We start from the raw sequence: 26,298 nt of genomic DNA, 5'->3' as shown, positions 1-26,298 counted from the left end.
GTATACGACCTCTGCAATGAAACTTCTAAAGAAACAGTTACTACGGCACAATAGGTGGCAAGCAAAGCTTAGGGCTATAGGTACAGAGATGCTAAATGAAACGTGTTTGGCTGTCAAAAGGGTAACGTGTGACGCTCTCAACGACTACCGTTACAAAATATAATCTCACGATCTTTCACAAAACCCAAAGAAATTCTAATTATATGTTAAGACTGTCAGAGATACACTCGTGTTTGACACAGGAGTCGACGTTGAGGGTGGCAAAGCAATAGCAAATTTTCCTAACTCCCCTTTCAAATGTTCCTTTAAAAAGGAAGATCCAGGAGTATTGTCTCAGTTCAGTTGTAGCACGACTACAGATGTGTGTGAGATACATATTTGGTTTGAGAAACAGATGAAATAACAAAACTGAAAATGGTCGCAGAGCCTAATGGAAAACATGTCTAATTCTGTACGGAATTTTCAGCTACATAAGATCTCTCTTAGCAGTAATATGTAAAAATACAAACAAAAAACTGCGACTGGAAAAAAGAAACAGATCACACTCATCTACGAGAAGGGAAGGAGGAGCGACTCAAGAAATTACCGTCTAATATTATTGACGTCCATCTGCTGTAGATTCTTTGAACATATTCTGAGCTTAGACGTAATGAAGTATCGCAGTAGGACCGAAAACATCGCTCATGAGAAACCCAGCGCGCCCTTTTCTCAAATGCCATTGTGAAAGCCATGGATCACGTCAAACTGGTGTACGCAATGATTCTCGACTCAAAAAATGTGGTGCTACACCATTGTTTGTTAACGAAAGTATAGCAATATTGGGTAGGACACGAAAATTGTGACTGGATCGAGGATTTCTTGGTAGGGAGATCGCTGCTTGGTATTCGCAATGGAGAGTTATTTCAGAGTAGCGTAAAAGATTGGCATCAAGCTTTTACTGTCTAAAAATGTAAAACTGTGCACTTTATAAAACGCTGGAATATCACTTAGCCACTGTAGGAATCAGCTGACTCTTAGAGATACCTGGGTGTAACAGTTTGTGGGAATATGAAATGGAATGATCACATCGGCATGTGGCAAACTTTGGAATGCTGATAGTATACTGGGAAACTGTAGGCAGCTTAAAAAGATTTGAACCATATAGACCTCTTGTACCCGTGCGGTGGTGGAAGTCGAGCAGTGTGCAACGCTCGTAGCTTTCACACAGCACTATTAGTTGACCACAGTATTATTGCATTTGGGAGTGAGAGCGCTTCGGTCGGCTTGTAGTGAGTTTTTATGTGATATTTGACGACGACACGCTGAACCACTTGATAGTATATGCACAATAGTCTTTAAATCATTCACAATGCAATTCGTTTTCCTTAGGTACCATTGTACTTGTTTGCTGTAACGTCGCCGTGTGTTTGCAATAATGGTCACGGGATACCAAGGGCAATAATATCGTGGTCAGGTACTACTCAAGTGTAAGGCGTATTGATGCAGGACGAAGGACGAAGGAGTGCAGTGCTCGTTGTTTTGACGCAGAATGACAAGAGAAATTGACTCGTTCTGATATAAGACGAGCGACTGCGATGCTCGTTCCTTTGACAAAATAACACTAGCAGAACCTAAATCGCACTGATACGAGATGAGCAAATGCAGTGTCCGGTGTTTTGACAGAATAATAAGTAAGTTATCCCTGTAGTGGGTCACTGTGAACAAGGACAATGCTGACACAGTGAACTGAACCAATTGGGAATACGACCGATTGTATTTATTTTTAAAGGATCTCCTAAACTGGACAAGTTTAAAGATCGTGACTGAATTATCTCATGTTGAGAAATGAGAAGGAGAAATCTGTTTTACTTGTTAAAAAACTTTCTGTTGCCAAGATCGCATAAATACATCGTTTTAGATGACCATTTTCGACAGAATTCGCTGTTATCTTCTGGTCTTCAAAATTTTTTGTTACAAAACTTGTCCATTGTGACTTGGAACCTCATGGCAAGTTGTCACATTAGAGGATAAAATGTAACACATTATACCAAGGTTTGTCAGAAATAAAACTTGTACAATCAAAGCTCACTTTGTGCACATGGCCATGCCCGTAAATGTAACGCTCACAGATGACTGATAAGTCTTAAAAACCACACTATACAGTAAACTGCTCATTAGCAGGGCTGTTTACGTTAGCTTGACATATTCCATTTAGAATGATCTTGAAATCCAAGTCAAGACTGAGATTAACAGTTATTTATTTGCTCTAACGATTGTCACGAATCACAACGAGACAAACGGAGAAAAAAATTTTTGTATAGTTAAAATTAGATCACAAAATCACGCTAAAACAGCGGAAATATAAAAAAAACTGCGGAGGACTATATGGAGCTAGAGGATAAGCTCTGTTTATCTGGGCAACTTTCTTAATCAAGGACAACGTTACAACGAGAAGCCACAAATATATTCAAAATGAACAACGCACTTGTGTGGCAAAGTAAGCAAGTAACTAGCTGTGTAGAATATGGATCGTGACTACATCTGCTTAAACAGCTAGCGTGCGCCACCAACACTAATTTGCGGCTAGAGATAACGCCGCCCCGTCAATGGCTCAGAGTAGAGTGCCCAGAAATCAGGTTCACAGACCTTAACTCTCTGCTTTCAAAAACTGCACAAGAATGGGATGCTGTTGCGAATGTGATGGGCGAGAATTATAGATAAATCCTTGAACAAGCACGAGAAAGCACATGCATCTTCCCTTTTTTTTTGCGTAAAAGAAGGACATTTTTAACACGAAATTGGCACTTGGCCGGAGCATTGTCTTGATGACTGGTCAGTATTACGCACCAAGAACTCCATCTAGCGTAGCACAATTTTATTGGCTGAACCAAATTTTTAGAGTCAACACAAATGACTGTACCATGTTGGCGAGATGGTGCCACGGCGCCTGTCTGGTGAAACGGTGCAGGAAAGAAGGAATGTTGCTTTCAGTTATTCTCTAGTGGCCGCAGGACGTAGGCGTACAGTGGCCCTGGGTGGTTCAGGCGCCAGACCGGTTTTCAGTAACTGCAGATCGGGTCGTTGCCTGGTTTCTACGAACTGCCTTGTCTCACATTGCTCGAGTTAATGAGATTCAACGACGATCTTTCTGCAAACAAGAGAGGCTATATGGACTATTCCGCGGGCAGACAACTTTCCACGACGGGAGCAGGGCTGCTTTCTCAGACACACTGCTCCAACTTACTAGATAATTGCGAAATAGCCGCAGAAAATGAAATAATACTGCGTAGCGATGTGTGACAATAATGTCACAGATGCCTTAAAAAACAATTCTGCGGCCCGTCCTAGAACATTGCTAAAGGGTGAGGCACCAGATAGCACTAACAGGGCATACTGAACATATACAAAATGGACAGTGAAATGGTAACTTTTTTTTCACTCACGGGGGAGCTTCATCCAAATAGGCGTAATGAACCGCAAATGCCTACTTACAACGTTTCAAGAAATAGTGTTAAGTGTGAAATACAGGAATATATTACTGCCCCCTAACTGTGTCACACACACTAGCATTTAAGGAATCCTTCTTCCCCATATTCATACGCTAGTGGAATGGGGAGAAAGTCTAATAGTGCATATGATAGAATAAGAAGTGTCCCCTGCCATACCCTGCACAGTGACTTCCAGAGCACTGGTGTAGATGAAGATGTAGACTTCAGGTTACTTTTTAATGAGCCACAGGTGCCAAAGAGCCCCTCCTGTCAAATTACTCAGCACCTGTGAACGAAAACCTCCGAAAGGTTGCCAGAAGACCTTGTATTCATCCTGTGTAAATGCGTTTTAACGTATCCGAGGCATGTGTAAGATCATTATCCTCAGGAGCAAAATATCTTTCAATATACATACATGATTTTCGGCAAGTGTTTCAGTTTCCTGTGCGTATGTAATCCAACGGTACCAGCTGTGACCATTTGACGTCTAGCGAAAGAGTAAAGGAAATTTTATCGTCAAATAAATTATCCTGTCATTTGTCGTAAGTGAATTAGGTTAGGGAAACCATAGAAATCTTGCGTTTGGTTAGTCGGACGGGATTTGAACAGACCGACTAATTTACTTCACAAAATAAATTTTTACCTCACTCTAATATCCTTAGCTCATAATTTTTATGTTTTGTGCATATTCTTGTAAATTTTGATAAAAACAGCAAATTTTTTGTGCTTATTATGGTGATTTTAGGTCATATAAAACCTGGCCGAAGTGGTTACAAAATATTGTTAAGTCCTGACTGAGGATGTTATTTGATTGGTAGTAACAGACGTCTCATGCAACAAAAACAGGAGCAAACAAACCTAATGATTAAAATATAGGAACTTTTGTGTCTCTTGATTAGCACCACAATAATAGTCTCCCAATATAATAAATTGATTAGGAGGAAGAGACCTCATTAGTCATCACTTTAATAGATGGACACCGAAGGAAATGGGAAGGTGGTAAGACACTGGACTCAGATTCGAGAGGACAGTGGTGCAAATCTTTGTCTGGTCATCCAGATTTAGGTTTCCTTGGTTTTCCTAAATACCTAACAGCAAACGCTGGGTTGATACCCTTCAACAGGACACTCCTGATCTCGTTTATTACTTCCCTCAGCTTGAACATTTGTTCCATCTCTCATGACCTCGTCATCGTTGGGACATTAAATATCAAATTTCCGTCGCTCCTTCCTTCTTCACTTTAACAGCAACATCCCAGAAATCCCGAGAACTATCTACCAGTTTTAAAGCACAAATCATCAAATTTGAAACCTTCTTTCTAAGTTAGTATTCACATGAAGACTTGGGTGTGTGATGCACCTCTGATTTCGCAGCGTCGGCAGTTTACTCTGTTTCTGTCCTGTTGCACATGCTGGAGATTTTCTCTCTCCTGACAACTGGCAACACTGATGAATTCTCCAGTGAAGACGCTGCAACAGCTCTCTCTCCCACTCACTATCTCTCTCTGTCCCTGTCTCTCATATATATGCCCTTACAAACACAGAAGTTTCTTAGTAAGAAGGACAGATAAACGAATTATTCAAATGTTATTTTGAGATGAAATTTACATAAACGTTAATTTTACTTTTTGTAACTGTAAGAACAAGGGGTTTTCAATATTAATGATGATTTTGGCCAAAATCTCGTGCAACGCTCTTGCACTGTAGCTTAGGTGGATTTGGTAGCCCACGAGTGTCCTCCCGGTTTACCCTACATCGCAGTGGCATATTGTAAACAGTTATCTTCTCCGTTGGAGAGCGTGACAGTCAGTCACGATCATTGAAAACAGCCCACGTCTATTGCAAGACATTATGCTTAAGCATAAAAAGTCACGTTTGCTGCCGAAAGCTCGATGCAGAAGAGCGATTGACAACCGCGCGTGCTCGATGCGAGATCGCGGCGTCGGAAATGGTTTCAGTGCACACACGACGACATCGCAGCGATAGTCGCGCACCAGTACTAGATTGGAAGCCAACCATTATGCACGTAGGCAGGAGAAATCAGGCAGGATTTGCGTATTTCGCTTATGAATACATTAAGAACCGCAACAGGAGGTTTTAGACTCACCCAATGGGTAGTCCACGTCTGGTGAAAGGAGCGTCCTTGATACGATTACACTCTCGCAAAACTTTAGACACACTTGAAACAATGCTGCTTTCTTCTTAATCCCTTCACGATGCACCTTGCGAGATTTGTCCCATATTTCAGTCTCAATGCCGATATGTGCGCTGCTTATTTGTTTCTCATGCACTACTGAAACGCGGCAGAAAATGACGCTACGAACTCACGATATTAGTTCGCTCGTGTGCACTGAGCCAAAGAAGTGGCGTCGCCTCAGGCGCCTGTAACTTGAACTCCCTGTAGCGTCGATGGATGAAGTTTACGAACGTGGGTTCCTATCGTCAATTTGTTTCTCAAGAGATCCTCTACAACTGCCCGACGTTTGTCGGTATCGTTCTGTAACACCCTGAGTATGTACTACTGTTGCTCTCACTTGTTCAATGAACAGTAGTTCCTCTATGTTATCCACTAAGTGTTCAGCAGTAGTAAAACAGCGGTCACTCTAAGAAGACTGATTCGAAAAATGAATGCTAAAAATGCACAACTTGAAACATATATGACTGACCCATGTGGCCGAACGACGGTATTGGTTGATGCACTGCTTTGTACACTGCCTCCTGCTACTGCGTGTAATCCCGTCACGTACCTTGTTATTAAATAGTTACTCTGGAAAGAGGTAAGTAGTTAGCCGTCCTACATAAGTGATTCTTGGAAGATGTATCGATATCACTCAGGCAACTTGTATCTAGGAAAAAAATTATTTCTCAGTACCCGATCCACCTTACTTCTGATATTATGACAAACTTTCTGTGCAAAACTACTTTGTTTAAGTGTTCTACTACAAATGCATTTTCTTTTGGTTCCAGCATATCGGCGACACTATATGGAACAGCTCTGTCCCTCTTTTCTTTCGTGCTTTTACGATTATTCTTGGAACGTGACGCATACAACATGCCAGAACTCATGATGGAAACAGATTACTTGCACTGGGAATTACCGTTACCTGCCGTATCCGTTTGCGAAGAAGATAACAAGGAAGCAATAGAAAAGTTCGTGCGGAGGTAATGCAAGGCACACTGGTATTTATTATAATAAATATTCAACTAATGTTCTGTACTAGGTGTTCGTTCCCATGGGTGGAAAAGCTAAATACATATTCAGCACAAAAAAGGTTGATGCCACCTGCTTTGTGAAATTTGTACAATATTTGGAGCAGTTAAAATCATGTTACAAATTACAGCTGATACCACCTTCATTTCTTAAATTTTATTCCAACATCTCACCTAACCTTGTTATTCAATGTTCCCTAGACATTGGGTTTCTACGGTACCGTCATTCCAATAATTTACATCAATATCGAGATAATCGGAATGGGATGTCGGTTCCGTTTATCACTATTTCTCATCGAGAAGCGTATATCATGTGGAGAACAATCACTTTGGATTTTGAGAATGCGTTTCTAAACTCTATTCTTTTGAAAGTTGTAACAATTTAATCATTGATTACACTGACAGTAGGATCATATCGTGTTTCCTTGGTCAACAGAGATATTTACCATTTACCTCCCACTGTAAATATATACACATTCAAATTTGAAGAAATTACGACACCAAACAGGATACATGTGCCTGAAATTAACTTCATAGCACAGATTAATACACGCGCTATGTTAACCATCTCATCTGAAGCCCGCTAGCATGGGTTGGCAGCGAGCGATACATGCCGCTTCATACAGCACTAATACTGGCTATTGCTCCATACGAAACCGCATCTGAAAGGATGACTACTTGCTATGCATCATAATCTCTTATAGGCGTGACACGAGGAATGTTTTCAGATGCCTGCAGGAATTTTGAAAAATTTTGTTTGATACGTGGAGTTAGAGGATGGATTGATGTGATAAGTTCAAATGGTTCAAATGGCTCTGAGAACTATGGGACTTAACATCTTAGGTCATCAGTCCCCTAGAACTTAGAACTACTTAAACCTAACTAACCTAAGGACATCACACACATCCATGCCCGAGGCAGGATTCGAACCTGCGACCGTAGCAGTCCCGCGGTTCCGGACTGCAGCGCCTAGAACCGCAAGACCACCGCGGCCGGCTGTGGTAAGTGTATCAGAAATTATTTCCAAACAGTAACATAAATGCGACTGTACTGCTAATCCTCCCCACTACTCTTTGTATTTTTTGAAGTGGCGGAATGGCGAATATACTCTGCTATGTAAGGAAGCTCGGTTTTGGGTTGCAGTATAAACATCGATAGTCTGCTCTGTCGATGTTGCGGAACATGACGCTGGCGTTTTGACACAGAACCCAGCAAGTGCAAAGCTACTTCTATTATTAAACGCAAATATTCCTAACGCAGTTGACAACAACTGCCGGCCGGGGTGGCCGAGCGGTTCTAGGTGCTATAGTCTGGCACCGCGCGACCGCTACGGTCGCAGGTTCGAATCCTGCCTCGGGCATGGATGTGTGTGATGTCCTTAGGTTAGTTAGGTTTAATTAGTTCTAAGTTCTAGGCGACTGATGATCTCAGAAGTTAAGTCCCATAGTGCTCAGAGCCATTTGAACCATTTGACAACAATTATACATGATCCAGTCACGTTAATGTGATCACCTGTCAAAAGCCAGAATAATCCGGTTTTGCAGCGCGGACGTGCAGAGAGTCAGTGGGGTTCTGTTGGGTACCGACATAGTTATAGAGCTATGCCGACTTCACTGCCGTGGGCAGCCGCGCTAGATTTCACTGTTGAGGATCCATGGCGTGAACAGCCCGATCAAGATGGACCACAGATTCTCAATTGGTTTTAAATTCAGGGATTTGGTGGCCAAAGAGTACGGTAAACTCGTTGTGATGTTCTTCGAACCACGCACGTGCAACAAGCTGCCTGTAGCTGTGGACCTGGTCGCCAAGAATCGATGCAGACTAATGTTGGTGCCTTCCAGAATGGCAATATTGATATGTCTGCGTAAGCAGAAGAAACAAACGATCGAAGTCCGAAAACAACTTATTGGACTGTTCAATTAACCAAAACAAATTCTCCAAGTATAACACCAACACAAAACAGTGATCCGTCTTCGAATCACAACTACATGCAAGAATAATATAGAAAACAACTGAAATAATTTCCTACTAGTCTCCGCCAGAGACTTCTCCGATATACCAAGCCTAATCCAGAGATCAGCGAGAAGGTCCAAGCCGGGCTGCCAGGGCGGCAGCTATCCACGTCTGCTGGCGGTTGATGAACTGCCGATGTGCGGTTTTTTTTTTTTTTTTTTTTTTTCTTTATTGTAATTTGGACACCCCATACAAGGTGGGCTGGCAGCAGAACAGCGTACTCCGCTCTTCAGCCATAAGCAGTACAAGAAAAAGAAAAGGGAGACAGACAAGTAACAGAATGGTGGTTAAAAAACAGGAGATACAATAGTTAAAAAAACATGAAGCCGTTCACACTTGACGAAACAAACAAGAAAAACCGTCGGCACTGGGCACAAACACTGACGAGGTAGATGACACACGTGAACGAAGGAGCGTGGACGGCGAAAAACACTGAGGCACAGACACGACGGCACAGACACTAAACCGAGGGCGATGATCTCCGGCGCGCGAAAGTTCACGATGCGTGTGCGAGTCCGGGGACCTGCCAAGAGAGGAGGAGGAGGAGGAGGAGGAGGAGGGGGAGAGGGAAAGCGAGAGGGGAGAGCAGGGACGCCACAGGCAGGGGAAAGAGGGGGGAGAGAGGAAGGGGGAGGGGAAGCCCGGAAGAAGAGGGGTGGAGGGAGGGGATGGGGGAAAAGGAGAGAGAAGGGAAGGGAAGAGAAAGGAGGGAGGGTGCTGCAGGGAAAGGACACCAGGAGGGAGGGGGGGCAGGCTCAAAGTTGATAGGAGGGGTAGATGGAGGGGACGAGGACATCATCAGGGAGAGGGAGCTGGCGGAAACCACCTTGGGAGAGGGTAAGGAGGGTGGAGAGATGGAGACCGGGTGGGACATGGGAGTACAGGCGCAGCAGCGGGCGGGGGTGGGAGAGGATCGGGGAGACGAGCGGGTGAGGAGGATCGAGTTTACGGGAGGTGTATAGGATTCGTATACTTTCGAGGAAGAGGAGGAGGTGGGGGAAGGGGATAAGGTCATACAGGATCCGCGTGGGGGAAGGGAGACGGATGCGATAGGCAAGGCGGAGAGCATGGCGTTCAAGGATTTGGAGGGATTTATAAAAGGAAGGGGGGGCGGAGATCCAGGCTGGATGGGCGTAACAGAGGATAGGGCGGATGAGGGACTTATAGGTGTGGAGGATGGTGGAGGGGTCCAAACCCCACGTTCGGCCGGAAAGGAGCTTGAGGAGACGGAGTCGGGAACGTGCCTTGGCTTGGATTGTCTGGAGATGGGGAGTCCAGGAGAGGCGACGGTCGAGGGTGACGCCAAGGTACTTAAGGGTGGGGGTGAGAGCGATGGGACGGCCATAAACGGTGAGATAGAAATCAAGGAGGCGGAAGGAGGGAGTGGTTTTGCCTACAATGATCGCCTGGGTTTTGGAAGGATTGACCTTGAGCAACCACTGGTTGCACCAAGCGGTGAACCGGTCAAGATGGGATTGGAGAAGGCGTTGGGAGCGTCGCAGGGTGGGGGCAAGGGCAAGGAAGGCGGTGTCATCGGCAAACTGGAGAAGGTGGACAGGGGGTGACGGCGGCGGCATGTCCGCCGTGTACAACAAGTACAGAAGGGGGGAGAGGACGGAGCCTTGGGGCACACCGGCGGAGGGGAAAAAGGTGTAGGAATCGGTGTTATGGATGGTGACATGGGAAGGACGGCGGGAGAGAAAGGAACCGATCAGACGAACGTAGTTAATGGGAAGGGCGAAGGTTTGGAGCTTGAAGAGGAGACCGGAATGCCAGACGCGGTCATATGCGCGTTCGAGGTCAAGAGAGAGGAAGATTGCGGAGCGACGGGAATTGAGCTGTTCGGAAAGGAGATGAGTGAGGTGAAGGAGAAGATCGTCGGAAGAGAAGGACGGCCGAAAGCCACACTGGGTAACGGGGAGGAGGCGGTGCTGGCGGAGATGCTGGTGGATGCGGCGGGTGAGGATAGATTCCAGGACCTTGCTGAAGACCGAGGTAAGGCTGATGGGACGGTAGGAGGAGACGGCGGACGGCGGTTTGCCAGGTTTGAGGAACATGAGGATACGGGAGGTTTTCCACAGGTCGGGGTAGTAACCGGTGGACAGGACTACATTGTAGAGCCTGGCCAGGGTGGAGAGAAAAGAGACAGGAGCTTCACGAAGGTGACGGTAGGTAACACGATCGTGACCAGGAGCGGTGTTGCGTTTGGTGCGGAGTGTATTGATGAGATCCTGCGTGGTGATGGGGGCATTAAGGTCCGTGTGTGGAAGGTTGTCCAAGTACTGGAAACCAGGAGTGAGGGGAGGGACAGAGGTGTCAGTTCGATCGCGGATATCTGGGAAGAGGGAGTAATCGAACTGGGGATCATCAGGGATGGAAAACACATCGGACAGGTAGGAGGCAAAGTGATTGGCCTTACTAAGGGCGTCAGGGAAGGGGTGATCATCGTGGAGAAGAGGATAGTAGGGGGAGGGTTTAGTTCCGGTAAGGCGACGGAAGGCGGTCCAGAACTTGGACGAGTTTATAGGGAGGGTAGCATTTAAACGGGTGCATGTCTGTCGCCAGTCCCGGCGTTTCTTGGCCACGAGCAAATTCCGAATGTGTCGCTGTAGTTGCCGGTGGCGTCGTAGGGTGTCCGGGTCACGCGTGCGGAGGAAGGCACGGTAGAGACGACGGGATTCACGGAGGAGGAGGACGGCCTGTGGTGGTAAGGTAGGACGGTGGGGGTGGATGGCAACAGTAGGGACGTGGGCCTCCACGGCCTCAGACAAGGTCTGCTGGAGAAAGGAGGCGGCATGGGTGACATCATCGGGACGGCGGTAGGCGAGAGGGTGGCCATCGACCTGAGTGGAGAGGGTATCCCGGTAGGCATTCCAGTTGGCACGGGAATAGTCATGGATGTACTTAGGGGGAGGGTCATGACGAGGGTCGGGGCGGGGGCGACGGCCGTCTGACACGGTGAGGAGGACAGGGAGATGGTCGCTACCAATAGGCTCCAGGACATCCACCGTAATGCGACCAAGGAGGTTGGGGGAGGAGAGGATAACATCGGGAGTGGAGTGGGATTCGGGACGGGTGTGCTGGGGGATGGGGATGAGGTCGCCTTGAAGGGAGGAGAGGAACCGATGCCACCGCCGTAACTGGGCAGCGGAGCGACTATGGATGTTGAGGTCGGCGGCGATCACATAGGAGGAGAAGGTACGGTCGATGTGGGAGAGGAAGTCGAAAGGAAGAGGGGCGTTGGGGCGGACATAGATGGTGGCACAGGTAATGGTAAGGCCGGGGAAGAAGAGACTAAGGATCAGGTGTTCGGTGGGGTCGGGGAGGAGAGGCTGGAGCCGAACGGGGATCTGGCGGTGGTGGCCAATGGCAACTCCGCCACGCGCAACTGGGAGGGGATTATCGGAGCGGTGGAGGAGATAGGGGGAGGTGTGGATGGAGTGGTGGGGTTGGAGGAAGGTTTCATTAAGGAGGAAGGCATCCACACGGTGGGTAGCAAGGGTGTGCAGGAAGAGGTTCTTGTTGGCGGGAAGGGAGCGGATATTGTTGAAAAGGATATGATGCTGTCGCGCCATGATAAGGACTTAGACGAGGGTGTCAAGGCGGGAGAAGGTGAAATGGGCCTGGTTATTGGAAAAGGTGGCGTACATTTTAAGGTGGAATATGGAACGGGCGGCGAGGGAGTTCTGTTGTAAGGTGTGGGGGCGCTGAAAGGGATGGACGTTTTGGAGGACAATGGTGAGGAACCTGATGATGTCCTCAGCAGTGGGGGGGGGGACGAAGGGAATTGCCAGGAGGGGTGGGGGCGTCCAGGGGACGGACAGGGACGGTGAGTTCAGGAGTGGTAGGAGGAGGTCGGGCTTTACACTTTTGGGAGTAGGTGGGGTGGGGGAGGCTGCAGGTATTACAGGAGGGAGGGGATTGGAGGTTGGGGCACTGCCGGAGGAAGTGCGCTTGCCGACAATGCGGGCAGGTGGGGGCCTCGCGGCACTCGGCTGTTGGATGTGCATTGTAGCGCAGACATCTCTGGCAGCGCAGGGATTGAGGGGGGGAACGGGAGGGGTCGACCTTGAACCGCTGATTGAAGAGGAGGGCACCCTCCTTCAGGAGACGGTCAATGGAGGGGGCGTCCTCAGAGAAAACCCGCATAAGGCGGGTGGGGCCGGTCGCGTTGAAAATGCGGCGGACTGCCCGCACCTCCAGGGTGGGATGGGCCTTCAGCTCCGCCAGCACCTCCTCCTCCGTGATCGACGGGCTAAGCCGAGTGATCACGGCGGTGAGGGTCGGCGGGCGACGCGGGGGTTGGGGTTGGCGGGTAGGAGATGGGGAGGGAGCAGGGGTGAGGGTGGCGTGAGGACCAAAACGGGTGATGGGGAGGCGGGAGAGGATGTCAGTATGGAGGGTTGGGCTGGGGGAGGAGATAAGAACAGAATCCCGTCGGGCAGTAAGGAGAGAGATGGGGGCGCCAGGGAAATGTTGGCGGAGGAGGAGGGAGAGATTCCGGGCCTCGAGGAAGGAAGGATCGGGATGGGACAGGAGATATTTGTAGAGACCAGGTGGGGAGGAGGAGGAGGAGGGAGCGGGGCCTGGTGGGGAGACGTCCATGGCATTTTGGGGTGGGGATGGGGGGCGGGGTGGAGCCTTTTTAGGAGCAGAGGAAGTGGAGGCGCCACTAGGGCGTTTGACAGCGGCAGATGGGCGGGTGGTGACATGAGGGACGGGAACGATGGGGAGGTGGCGGGAAGGGACAGGTCCCGGCACGGACGCAGCAGTCGGCGCCGGAGAGAGTGACTGTGACGGTGCAGGCGAATGTGGCAGTGATGGTGACGGTGACGATGACGGTGGTGGCGGTGATGGCGATGGCGATGGCGACGGGGAGAGCTGGGCGTGGGCAGTGGCCCGACGGGCCACCACCCGAGCCGGAGCTGCAGTGACAGGCTGGGGGAGTGGGGGGAAAGGATCAGCACGAGAGGAAGAGGCGGGAGAGGGGGCGACAAAGAGCGAGGGCGAAGGGATAGAGAGGAGGGGAGGGATGGAAGGAGGGGGGTGGGACTGGGCACACCAAGTGATAGTGGTGGAGGCGGCGGAAGGGGACGTATACACGATGGCGGTGGTGGTAGTAGTGACGGTGGTGGTGGGGGCGGACATGACGACAAGAAGAAGAAAGAAAACACAGCACTAAAAGGACAGGACACACACTGGGAGACGACGGACGGCGACGGCGACGGCGACGGCGACGGCGACGGCGACGGCGACGGCGAGAGGCAGGGACGCTGCTGCCGCGGACTGGGCCGGGGCGGCGGCGGCGGCTGCTGCTGCTGCTGCTGCTGCTGCTGCTGGCTGGACTGCTGCTGGCTGGACTGCTGCTGCCACCGGAGGGCTGGCTGGCTGGCTGGCTGGCTGGCTGGCTGGCTGGCTGGCTGGCTGCGGGACCACTGCTGCAGGCCGGGACCGGGAACTGCTGCTGGCTGGCTGGCTGGCTGGCTGGCTGGCTGGCTGGCTGGCTGGCACCTGTAAACCCTAGCACTTCGATTAGCGCGAAAATGGCACTATCGAAGGGCGGTAACCTTGCGGTGTACCGCCGGAGATGCCGATGTGCGGCCGCACGCCAGCCTTTATAGCTCTTCGGCTGATGAGTACCTCGTAACTATTTCCATCACGTGGTTTCACGTGTGAAAATAGTTCCGGGATCTGCAGCGTCCTCTTCCTTATGTTTATGTGGGCCAGTAGTGGCCCCTGGTGGCCGCTGGTGTCTTTGCTGTGTTGTTGTTGTTGTTGTTGTTGTTGTGGCCGTTCATCATTATTGCCTGTCGGTTGTGTAGTGCTTCGGTGTGCCTGCGAATCGGACAACCCGCGGCTTCAGGCTGTCAGTTTGGTTGCTGATACTCTAGGCGCCATGATGTCTGGTGGAGAAGGCCACAGCAAATATCACCCCAGGGAATGTCACGGAAACATTCCCCAGACCATAACTCTCCCTTTGCTTTCAGACGTTTCACGCCATAAGCCCCAATGGTCATCTGTCAGATGGAACATAAAACGTGATTCATATGAAAAGACCACCTGTCCCACTCAGTGGACGTCCAGTTGCGGTACTGGCGTGCAGATTCTAGTCTTTGTCGCCGCTGAACAGCAGTCAGCATAACTGAGCGAGGTGGCGCAGTGGTTAGCACACTGGATTTCGATTTCGGGAGTATGACGGTTCAAACCCGCGTCCGGCCATCCTGACTCAGGTTTTCCGTGATTTCCCTAAATCGCTTCAGGCAAATACCGGGATGGTTCCTTTAAATCTACGTAAATCTACGTGATTACTCTGCTATTCACAATAAAGTGCCTTACAGAAGGTTCAATGAACTACCTTCAAGCTTTTCAAACAACTTTTGGGTACTGGCAGAAGGAAAGCTGCGAGGGCGGGGCGTGAGTCGTGCTTGGATAGCTCAGCTTGCCGGCACGGTAGCTCAGCGTGTTCGGCCAGAGAGCCAGTTGGCCTCTGTAATAAAAAACTGAGTGGAAGGATAAACCACCGAACTTGAACAGGATGTCTTGCGACGTCCGCCACGACCGAACACAACGATCAATAATGAACAAAATGAAAAAAAAAGTAAAAAAAAAAATTTGGTAGAGCACTTGCCCGCGAAAGGCAAAGGTCCCGAGTTCGAGTCTCGGTCCGGCACACAGTTTTAATCTGCCAGGAAGTTTCATATCAGCGCACAATCCGCTGCAGAGTGAAAATCTCATTCTGGGAACTTTTGGGTATTCAGCCAGGTAATATTTTCAGCGACCGCCGATGTTTCGGAGGGAGTATACCCCGACATTTTCAAGGCAAACTGCAACGGAGGAGAAACTCAGGTCTCACATCTTCAAGCTGTCTCTCTACGTTCCACTGTCGAACGGCGTGCTGGAAAAACGAGCACTTAATTTTTTTTTTTTTTTTTTTTTTCCCTATGTAGATGGGTGCCAACAGAATGTTTTCGCAATCGGAGAAGAAAACAGGTGATTGGAAGTTCATTAGAAGATCCCTTCGCGACGAAAAACGCCTTTGTTTTAATGATTGCCACTCCAATTCACGTATGATGTCTGTGGCACTATCTCCCTTATTTCGCGCATCAGTTTTGCTACCTGCTTTGTGTATCGCGTTTATCGGTCATAAAAACCGAGAGGACAAGGTAAGAGAGATTAGGGTGGATACAAAGCATTCATTTTCACCTCTCTGCGTACGTGAAGGAAACAGGATAGGAAGTCGCTAATACTGCTGAGGCGTACGCTCCAATATACACTGTAAAGTGTCTTGTGGAGTAAATGTTAACGTAGATATCAACTGAAACCGATCGTCTATTCGAACGAGTCTCGATTCAGTTTTGACTATGTTGATAACTGAGTAGTCAGGGAATGCTATTCAGATAAATATCATTATGCGGAGAGTATTAGACAGCTTAATTCCCGACGAATGCCTTGCATATGCTCTTGGTTGCTGTTGAATACTATGGGCAATCGTGACTATGAATAGATGGCCGGCCGCGGTGGCCGAGCGGTTCTAGGCGCTTCAGTCCGGAACCGCGCGACTGCTACGGTCGCAGATTCGAATCCTGCCTCGGGCATGGATGTGTGTGATGTCCTTAGGTTAGTTAGGTTTAAGTAGTTCTAAGTTCTAGGGGACTGATGACCTCAGATGTTAAGTCCCATAGTGCTCAGAGCCATTTGAACCATTTGAACCATTAATAGATGCCAGGAACGCTGAATAATCGTAAATGGATTAGGGAAGCAATAAGTGCAAAGAAATACTCATTATTGTATCACTGAACAAGCCTGGGATGTTGCTGACCAGTAATCAGTGCACTCACCTTTGTATTAGGGTAAAAACTGTCTGGAATGTCTTTCGCGAGGAGATTAACGGAGCTTACTTCGTTTAGTGCCACAAGCAGAAAGAGTCTTGGTACAAAGTGTGACTTTCCCCACATAGTTACTATGGCATTAAATTTGTGTATTTGTTTCGTATCATTAATTGATTTATTGATCCGTGGCAATACGTACATAATTAAAACTCTACCAACAGAACCGTATTGCTATTTATTGAGCAGTTCAATTAGAAATAAAGGAAAGTGAGCGATGGCATTCCTAACTATAAAAAATTTTGAAAAGTACATATATAGTAATTACTTACATAAACAACACGTCTCAGGGAGCATGTTTGTCATTATTTCAAAATTAACCCACAGAAGGTAAGTCATTGTCAGACAGATAGCAGCTCTGTCTTCATCTGTCGGTGGGAGAGCCGAGTGAAGACTATGACGTTTCAAAATATAATGCTGAGACCTTCTGTTCACTGAGACCTTCTGTTCACCAAGGGACTATTCTCTGAACAAAATTGTGTGTCTGTATTCCTCATTTATCACTATTGTACAGGTTCTGATATTTCACATCACTACCAAACAGAAACAGTACGCCACTGAGACACATACAGAACAAGAAAAGATCCATCAACAAATCCCTCAGGAATTGATTTGAGTTTTGTGTCTAGATGTTTATGAGATGAATGCTCACCCATTTGCTACACCAAAGATCGCACAAAAATTATCTTTGACGGTTTCATTATATATTTGGCAAATGATAACTCGATCGAATTGTGATTAGAAATGTGCGTCTCTGTCGCTAAGAAAATTATTTAACAGAGAAAAGTAAAACTTACGAGGGTTGGAACTTCAATAGTGGCAGCAGTGCTCTGTAGACAATGAAACGGAAGCAATTACTGTCGCCTATACTACACGTTAGTTAAATGCACATACGAGGTCTGTTTTGAATTACGTTCCAACGGAGATACTTAATGATATGCGGGTGGCAGCACTGCCTTGTGCATTACCTTCTATTTAACTCTATTTTTTTAGTGCTGATATCTAGTTTGATTTACGTGATATTGTTATTCGACTGCAACTTGCTAAATGTTAGTGGCGATTTTTTAAATGTGCGATTTTCTGCAGCAATGATGCAACGTAAAGTGTTACGTGAAATTGGGGAAAACTTTCGCAGAAACGTTTCAACTTTTGAAACAACCTTACGTAAATTATGTTGTGGTTCGTGCATGTGGTTACAAATGTGTTTCACGATTTAAAAGTGACGTCAGTCAATTGAAGATGATCTTCGACCAGGACCGCCTTCCACTTCAGCTGATGACTCACACGTTTAGAAAATCAACGACCTTATACGTGCAAATCATCGATAGACTGTCAAAGAAATTGCGGAAGAGTTTAAGTGGGAAAATGCGCAAAAATAGACCAGAGTTGTGGTGAGACAACGCACAACGACAATACGCCCACACATTCAATTTTGTAAATTCCTCGGTTTTGTGCCAAAAATCAGACGACTGTCCTCCCGCAGCCTCCTTACTTGCTGTGTCTGGCTGCCTGCGATTTCGTCTCATTTCCGAAATTAAAATCAGTGCTACCAGGACACCGCTTTCAGAGTATTGACGAAATCAAAACAATTGCCACACAGCCCTTAAAGGCCATCTCAAATGAAGTCATCCAAGACTGCTTCGAGAAACGCAAACACCTCTGGGAAAGTGGACAAGGACCAATTATCTGTAAAATTAATGATAAGTTTAAAAAAAAGAAAGTTCTGTCATTTTCTGAACAGATCTCAGCACGAATTAACCCTTCATTCCCAATCCAGTGCATTGGTGAGTTAAGAGAAGGAGCTTCGTGTAGAGGACAGTTTGCCGTAGCGCTGTCACAATGTTTTCGGAACAAGAACACCTGAGTTGGATGAAAATTGAATGTGCCAGAGGACGTAGAGCACCACAGTGCCACGAAGATCTTCAAGAGGCTTGTGGGGAATCTCCACTGCCTTGCAGAAGCGTGGCAAGATGGATAAAAACTGTCAACGAGCGACGCTAAAATGTGGGAGGCATTCTTCGCCCAGGTCTTCCTCGTGTCAGTGTAGAAGTAGTGTCTGAGCTCACCAATTTAGTAGACAGTGATCGACATCAAACGATTCGTCAGCTGGCCAGTACGATTTGATGGAAATGTAGCGATGTCTAAGATACGACGCTCCTCGTACCCAGTTAGAATTCTATGAACCGAAAGAGAAGCTTTCTTACTTTGTATGATTACGCTGGATGAGACGTGGGCCAAATAGTACGAGCCACACCTGAAAAGCCAATCAACCGAATGGCGTCATAACGAGTCACCAAGCCTATAGAAAGTTCTCCAGAGCACCGGCAATATGAAGGCTATGGTGATTCTCGTATGCAACTGTGTTGGTGTTATCCTAAATCAAATTGTCCTCCAACACTAGATCGTCAGTGTATGTGTTACTGTTCATTTTTAGAGCAAATCCTGGTACTATCTTTGAGAAAGAAATGTCTACACTTTCTGTAGAAGCCACCTATCATTTTGCAGGCCAATGCTCGGGTGTGTGCAGCGCAAGCTGTGACTGATTTGCTAGGCCGACGGTCCAGGGAAGTGCCATATTATGCACCATACTCCCTGAACTGAAATAGCGTGACTTCGAGTTGATTCCTAAGATGAAGGAAGTATTTCATGGAACTCGTTCCAGAACTGCTACAGAGATTCCTCAGACAATAGACCGCTCTGCTGAAAGTATCCTACGACTTCCACACAGCTAGCAACAGCTTATACACAATGCTGGCGGCTACTTTGAAGGAGAGTAAAACTTTGAAATTTTTATCTGTTTCATATCAATTGTAAATAAATAGTTGCCTTTATTAAAGTTTCATTCTTCGTAGTAGCAGTTATTCATCTCTGCCTTCTCTGTTTTCTGAAAACAGAAGTTTGTGTTTTCTTATAGATTAAGACAAATCAAGATAGTTACAGACTCCTTAAAGATTAATATACAACTTAGTGGCCTACAAATAATGCTCGAAACACATATTACCATTTTATCTCTGATGCTAGTTTGTTTACTTTTTAATTGTAGTTGTAGAAATCAAGTTTGAAGTGGCTTTTATTATTTCGTGAAAAGGGATCGGAAGCAAACTAACGGTAATATTTCTTGGTGAAATGTCCAGTTTTAATTTCACTTGTTGATAGCTGACTATTTTCATAGGCAAAATAATAAAAACGCGTGAAAAATGACGAAGAGTTATGGGTGATTTACCGCTTGTAGTGGCACTATTGACAAGCGTTCACTGAACTTTGTGATCGCACTAGGCGAGAGAGGCTGAGCACCTGGAAAACGCAATGGTGATCACAACAGTTGGAATGGTCACCAAATTTGGTTCAAAATGGTTCAAATGGCGCTGAGCACTATGGGACTTAACATCTATGGTCATCAGTCCCCTAGAACTACTTAAACCTAACGACAGCACACAACACCCAGTCATCACAAGGCAGAGAAAATCCCTGACCCCGCCGGCAATCGAACCCGCGAACCCGGGCTCGGGAAGAGAGAACGCTACCGCACGACCACGAGCTGTGGACACCAAATTTGGGGTACCGAGCATGACAACAGCCGAGCGTACATCCGCGAGCTAGTGAGGATTATAAATACCCATTTTGCACTGTTATTTATTGTTCTACGAGAACATTTGAACTCTGGGCTTTGTCGGAATCATGTTTGAGGCAGTTCCTTATAGTTAACATGAAATTGACTCACATCACAGTTTCACAGCATTTCATCTGCAAGCAGAATCCATGCGAATTTCTTACTCTCCGCATCATGTTTCATGAACTATGGATATTCGTAAAAGAAACGGATTCTCAGTTTTCCTATAACTTTTGGTCAAATGAAACACCAGGGGAAAAATGCTCCTATCGGAGCACAAAAATGATAATATATTCCTGTTTATTTAAAAGACTGACTGAAAACTGGAGTACCAGCTGCCTCGTTCTATTTTCCTCAGCACGTTTAAAAAATCTTCCCGAAAATTGTGGCATGCGAACACATTCGCGCGTTTTTGAATGTGCAACTCACTTCAAGCTCCCACAAGCTCCCCTAACTGTTACTCACTCACATCCACTAGTCCATCGCTGTAAGCTGCTCATACCCATCCACTCCCAGTTAAACTTTCTCATTCATTCATTCAGATCATCTCGTTGTCATTATCTCTTTGTGTCTTTGGGTCATTGTCTCCTGTGTCACAGTCACAGTCCTTTCGTTCTGTCCTACTACAAGTCTCCCTTCACGGTCACTGTCTTCCTCTTACTCTCTCTTACTGCTAATATCTCATTCCTTCCTTCCTACCGTTGCTATCTCTCCTCACTGTTACTATCTATCTCTTTTCCTCGTTGTCACTGTCATCATCATCACTGGCTCTCGCCCACACACTTTCTCTTTCTCTTTATTCCTTCCTCCGCCCCCCCCCCCCCCCACCACCGTCTCCCTCACTCTTTTCCTAGCATTGTTCTGTCACTGTCACCTATGATCCACTGCCACTGGTCCCTCTCTTTCTCTTACACTGCCAATGTCTCCTTCTCTTTTTCTATATCACAACTACTATCTTCCAGTATTTATTACTTTTCCGTCTCCTTGCCACAGTCATTATCTTCTACTCTCTCAGCGTAAGAAAGTGCGAATACGTTGGCACACAAAAATTTTTGGGAAAATTTTTAAAGGTGCCGAGGGAAGTAGAATGAGGCAGCTGGTACGACACGTTTCAGTCAGAGTCTTTTAAATAAACCGGAGCATATTCGCATTTTTTGTGCTCCGATAGGAGCATTTTTCTGCTGGTACCCTTCTTTTCTTGCTGCATTGCATTAACTTATATGAAAAGAAGTGTATTGGTGTGTAAAATTTAGATAGTTTACTTATGGGAAATTGAAGTAACGCAAAACTAATTTTATACGTCATACCGGATATTACGTGCAAAAGTTTCTGCATGTGCTTCAGTACGTCTACATGCGGTTCCCAGAGGATAACGGGGACACGTAACATCATATTTCTCCGTGCTACATCACTTAATAAACTACACTCCTGGAAATTGAAATAAGAACACCGTGAATTCATTGTCCCAGGAAGGGGAAACTTTATTGACACATTCCTGGGGTCAGATACATCACATGATCACACTGACAGAACCACAGGCACATAGACACAGGCAACAGAGCATGCACAATGTCGGCACTAGTACAGTGTATATCCACCTTTCGCAGCAATGCAGGCTACTATTCTCCCATGGAGACGATCGTAGAGATGCTGGATGTAGTCCTGTGGAACGGCTTGCCATGCCATTTCCACCTGGCGCCTCAGTTGGACCAGCGTTCGTGCTGGACGTGCAGACCGCGTGAGACGACGCTTCATCCAGTCCCAAACATGCTCAATGGGGGACAGATCCGGAGATCTTGCTGGCCAGGGTAGTTGACTTACACCTTCTAGAGCACGTTGGGTGGCACGGGATACATGCGGACGTGCATTGTCCTGTTGGAACAGCAAGTTCCCTTGCCGGTCTAGGAATGGTAGAACGATGGGTTCGATGACGGTTTGGATGTACCGTGCACTATTCAGTGTCCCCTCGACGATCACCAGTGGTGTACGGCCAGTGTAGGAGATCGCTCCCCACACCATGATGCCGGGTGTTGGCCCTGTGTGCCTCGGTCGTATGCAGTCCTGATTGTGGCGCTCACCTGCACGGCGCCAAACACGCATACGACCATCATTGGCACCAAGGCAGAAGCGACTCTCATCGCTGAAGACGACACGTCTCCATTCGTCCCTCCATTCACGCCTGTCGCGACACCACTGGAGGCGGGCTGCACGATGTTGGGGCGTGAGCGGAAGACGGCCTAACGGTGTGCGGGACCGTAGCCCAGCTTCATGGAGACGGTTGCGAATGGTCCTCGCCGATACCCCAGGAGCAACAGTGTCCCTAATTTGCTGGGAAGTGGCGGTGCGGTCCCCTACGGCACTGCGTAGGATCCTACGGTCTTGGCGTGCATCCGTGCGTCGCTGCGGTCCGGTCCCAGGTCGACGGGCACGTGCACCTTCCGCCGACCACTGGCGACAACATCGATGTACTGTGGAGACCTCACGCCCCACGTGTTGAGCAATTCGGCGGTATGTCCACCCGGCCTCCCGCATGCCCACTATACGCCCTCGCTCAAAGTCCGTCAACTGCACATATGGTTCACGTCCACGCTGTCGCGGCATGCTACCAGTGTTAAAGACTGCGATGGAGCTCCGTATGCCACGGCAAACTGGCTGACACTGACGGCGGCGGTGCACAAATGCTGCGCAGCTAGCGCCATTCGACGGCCAACACCGCGGTTCCTGGTGTGTCCGCTGTGCCGTGCGTGTGATCATTGCTTGTACAGCCCTCTCGCAGTGTCCGGAGCAAGTATGGTGGGTCTGACACACCGGTGTCAATGTGTTCTTTTTTCCATTTCCAGGAGTGTATATTTTCTCCTCACACCGGATTTTACGCACGTGTTTTACGTGTACAAGTAGGTCAATTTCGAACCTCTGTCTCTTGGAAAAGTATAAAGATATGAAGAAAATTTTGAAGATTGTTGGAGATCGGGTCTTAGGAATATATTGTAAAAATTACAGCAATTTGCTGTGCGTAGCCGCCTCAGAAACCGAGGCTTTTTTTTGTGTGTGTTTCTCGATAATAGATAGCTCTGCTAGATAAATGCCTAAAGAATATACCGTTAATATTTGAGCAATTTGCTGAGGTTATTTGTTATTTAGATTTCACCTTACACCATATTTTACGTGTACAAGCGGGGTAACTTTGAACCTCTGTATATTGGAAACGGAAAAATATATCAAGAAAATTTTGAAGGTTGTTCGATATCGGGATCTTAGGAATACATAGTAAGAATTTCAGTCATTTGGTATGTCTAACAGTCTTGGAACCCTAGGCTGGGTTTTTGTCTGCTGGTGACGGCGAAAATATAGTAAAAAACCTGTTTTGTGGTGTTTTCCGAGCAACAGACCATGAAATAATGGTGCCTCCATAAGTCTCATCAAACCCACTGTAGGCCACATCAAATGCAAGAAGAGGCAACCGATGTGCTCCATTTGCCTAAGCAGGAGGTAGTGTGTACTATTCATACTTTGATCCCGTATCATAAGATAGTGACACCAAGACGATCGTTCTGTTGGGTATACAAATGGTCCCTAGTCCGAGGGCTTTCCAAAACACTAAACTCTACCTTTTTATCACCAGTAGAACCTGGGCTATGAGCACTGGAAATACTCGGTTTTATGTTCGGCGTTTTGGAAAACTGTAGCATGCATACCGATTTGAATTGAAACTACCGTATTTACTGAAATTATGCATGAGGAGCTTCGTTGCAATCGGTATCGACCTTAAGTTCCAACTTTTTCTTATATTTACGTGTTTTGAACATTTTTCTTTACTTATGACTGCAATTATATAAATCAGCTTACACAGCGCTTGATCATTTTTTCAGTTATTATATTGAAGAAGATGAGGTGATAAAAGTCTCATCCTTTCTGGAAAATCTAGTCCATCCTAGAGCTAATTATTGCATCAGCTGTATAGCTTCTTGCAACAGTTGTCCTAAACAAGGATACTCAACTTTAGTGTCCAAGGTAATATTACAGTTAGAATATAATTTATGCCATAGGTAAATGATATATTAGTTATAATGTTGTTTTTATATGTGATGTTTATTCATGCTTTGATTTTTAATTAATTTTCCCATGAAATTCAGCAACAGAAATTTGTTTCAGTTGTCTGCTTCATGTGACGATACATTCGTGGAATGTAAATGGCGAGGACAGGCTTTCAACTGCTGTCAGCATTTCCATCCCCTACTGACACCCTGGGGGCGCTGCTTTAGTCTCAACTCACGTCAAACGTAAGTAAAAACACACTGATACACGTTCTACTAAACTGATACGATGACTGGAGTGCTGGACAAATAACCTCTAATAATATTTAGGGTGTCGTAAAAAAAATATTATATATTTTGAGAAGTGCTAGTACGGACCAAAACAAGAAAAAAAATCCGGTAAACATAGGCTCTAAAACAGATACCTTAAGAGCTATGGGCACTTGTTCAATGAAAGAGATGTGTTTCACTGTAGCGAAGTTACACATGTGATCACAGACCTTAATATGCGCGTTTCAGAGCTCATGTTTACAAGTCATTTTCGTTTAGTTTTGGTCGATACTACCATTTCTCAAAATATGTGCAACAGACACACAAGAAACAAACGTGGTTCTGACGCATTCCCCGATACTGTTCTTCTCCAACTACAGCTGGTTTCCATAGTAATCGTTCGCATATATTTGGGAGGAACGTCATCGGCAGAGGAGATAGGGCCATGACAGACTATAGAACACTGAAATCTTTCCACTTCCAAATAAGTTGTATATACTTTCCCAGACTGACAATAAACTCGAGACAATGTGGTACACTTCTCCCGCTTGATAACACACAACATTACAAGCCAGTATTGAAAGGCGTTTATTAATCATCGGTGACTTACACGTGGTTCACCTCCTAGCTGAGTGATCAGCGTATCTGACTGTCATATGGAGGAACCTGGTTGAATTCCCAGCACTGTTAGCGATTTTTCCTTGGTGGGAGGACTGGAACACATGTCAATAAGTCTCAAGATGCTGATTGGGGAGCAACATCAATGAGAAGTAGCGGCTCACTGGGGATGCTGACAATGGACGACAGAATGATGTGCTGACCATATGCCCCTCCATCCGAAAGACTCCTATGACAGAGGATCACATAGCCATAGCGGCAGATCGATAGTGAATTTTCCTTCGAGATCGAAGCGCGGAGCTCACCAGAAAAGAAAAAAACCGAAATTTTCTCGCACTGCCGAAAACGGATCCCCTAAGTGTTGTGGTGGTAAGTTCCTATGGGACCAAACTGCTGAGGCCATCGGCCCCTTGGGTTACACAGTACTTAATTTAACTTACGCTAAGGACAACACACACACCGATGCCCCAGGGAGGATTCGAACCTCCGACGGGGGGAGCCGTGCGAACCGTGGCAAGGCGCCTAAGGCCGCACGGCTACCCCGCGCGACCCCCTAAGGGAAATGGCAGCAACGAATAGGAAAAATTGTATTGTGCAATTTTTGTAATATTTCCGTGAGAGTGACGCAGTATACTGAAGGAGTAAACACGATGGTTATTAAAGGGACACTGCAGATTATGGCTCACGTCAAAACAAATTATACTTACCGCTTTGGTTTCTGTAGCCATGCTACCTCCTCCTGTCTGTGTTCGGCAGCCGATGCTGCAACATCCGATTGCCTGTTTTCGACGTTAACAGACATCATAAACCACCGTATCTCTTCTCTTGCTATTTTCTATATTAGAGGTACGAGGTCCTGATCTTCCAAGACTACCATCGGTACGCCATTCTGGAGTCTCTCTAAAGTCTTTCGGAGTACTCTTTCCTAGAGCTTTATCTCGATGTGCTTTTACCAATTGATTAAGTCGGTCTGTCGTGGTGACAGTCTTCAAAAGGAGCGCTTGGAAGACATTCTCTGCATCACACTTCATTTGGTGTGAAAATTTGTCGGCCTCCGTTAGATTCGGATTCACTTTGTGAAAACACTCTGTATATACGTACGACTGTGCGGTCGCCCGTGACGTTGTTGTGCTCATCAGTTATTAATTGGCTATGCGGACGTGCTGCTGGTTGTCACTAAACTCTTTCTTT

The 26,298-nt window shown here is 46.8% G+C and overlaps 1 protein-coding gene across 1 annotated transcript in view; it reads left to right on the top strand.

The window, feature by feature from the left end:
- Nucleotides 1-26,298, top strand: part of LOC126471599 (uncharacterized) — a 133,588-nt gene that overhangs the window by 28,442 nt on the left and 78,848 nt on the right. The window contains exons 2-4 of the mRNA XM_050099836.1: nt 6,434-6,628; nt 24,055-24,196; nt 24,338-24,465. Coding sequence (XP_049955793.1) covers nt 6,434-6,628; nt 24,055-24,196; nt 24,338-24,465 — 465 coding nt within the window. The remainder of the gene's footprint in view (nt 1-6,433; nt 6,629-24,054; nt 24,197-24,337; nt 24,466-26,298) is intronic.

Source organism: Schistocerca serialis, chromosome 3 (assembly GCF_023864345.2).
Source record: "Schistocerca serialis cubense isolate TAMUIC-IGC-003099 chromosome 3, iqSchSeri2.2, whole genome shotgun sequence".
Taxonomy (NCBI): domain Eukaryota; kingdom Metazoa; phylum Arthropoda; class Insecta; order Orthoptera; family Acrididae; genus Schistocerca; species Schistocerca serialis.
Note: the sequence above shows the minus strand (reverse complement) of the source record. Positions and strands in the feature narration are given on the sequence as shown.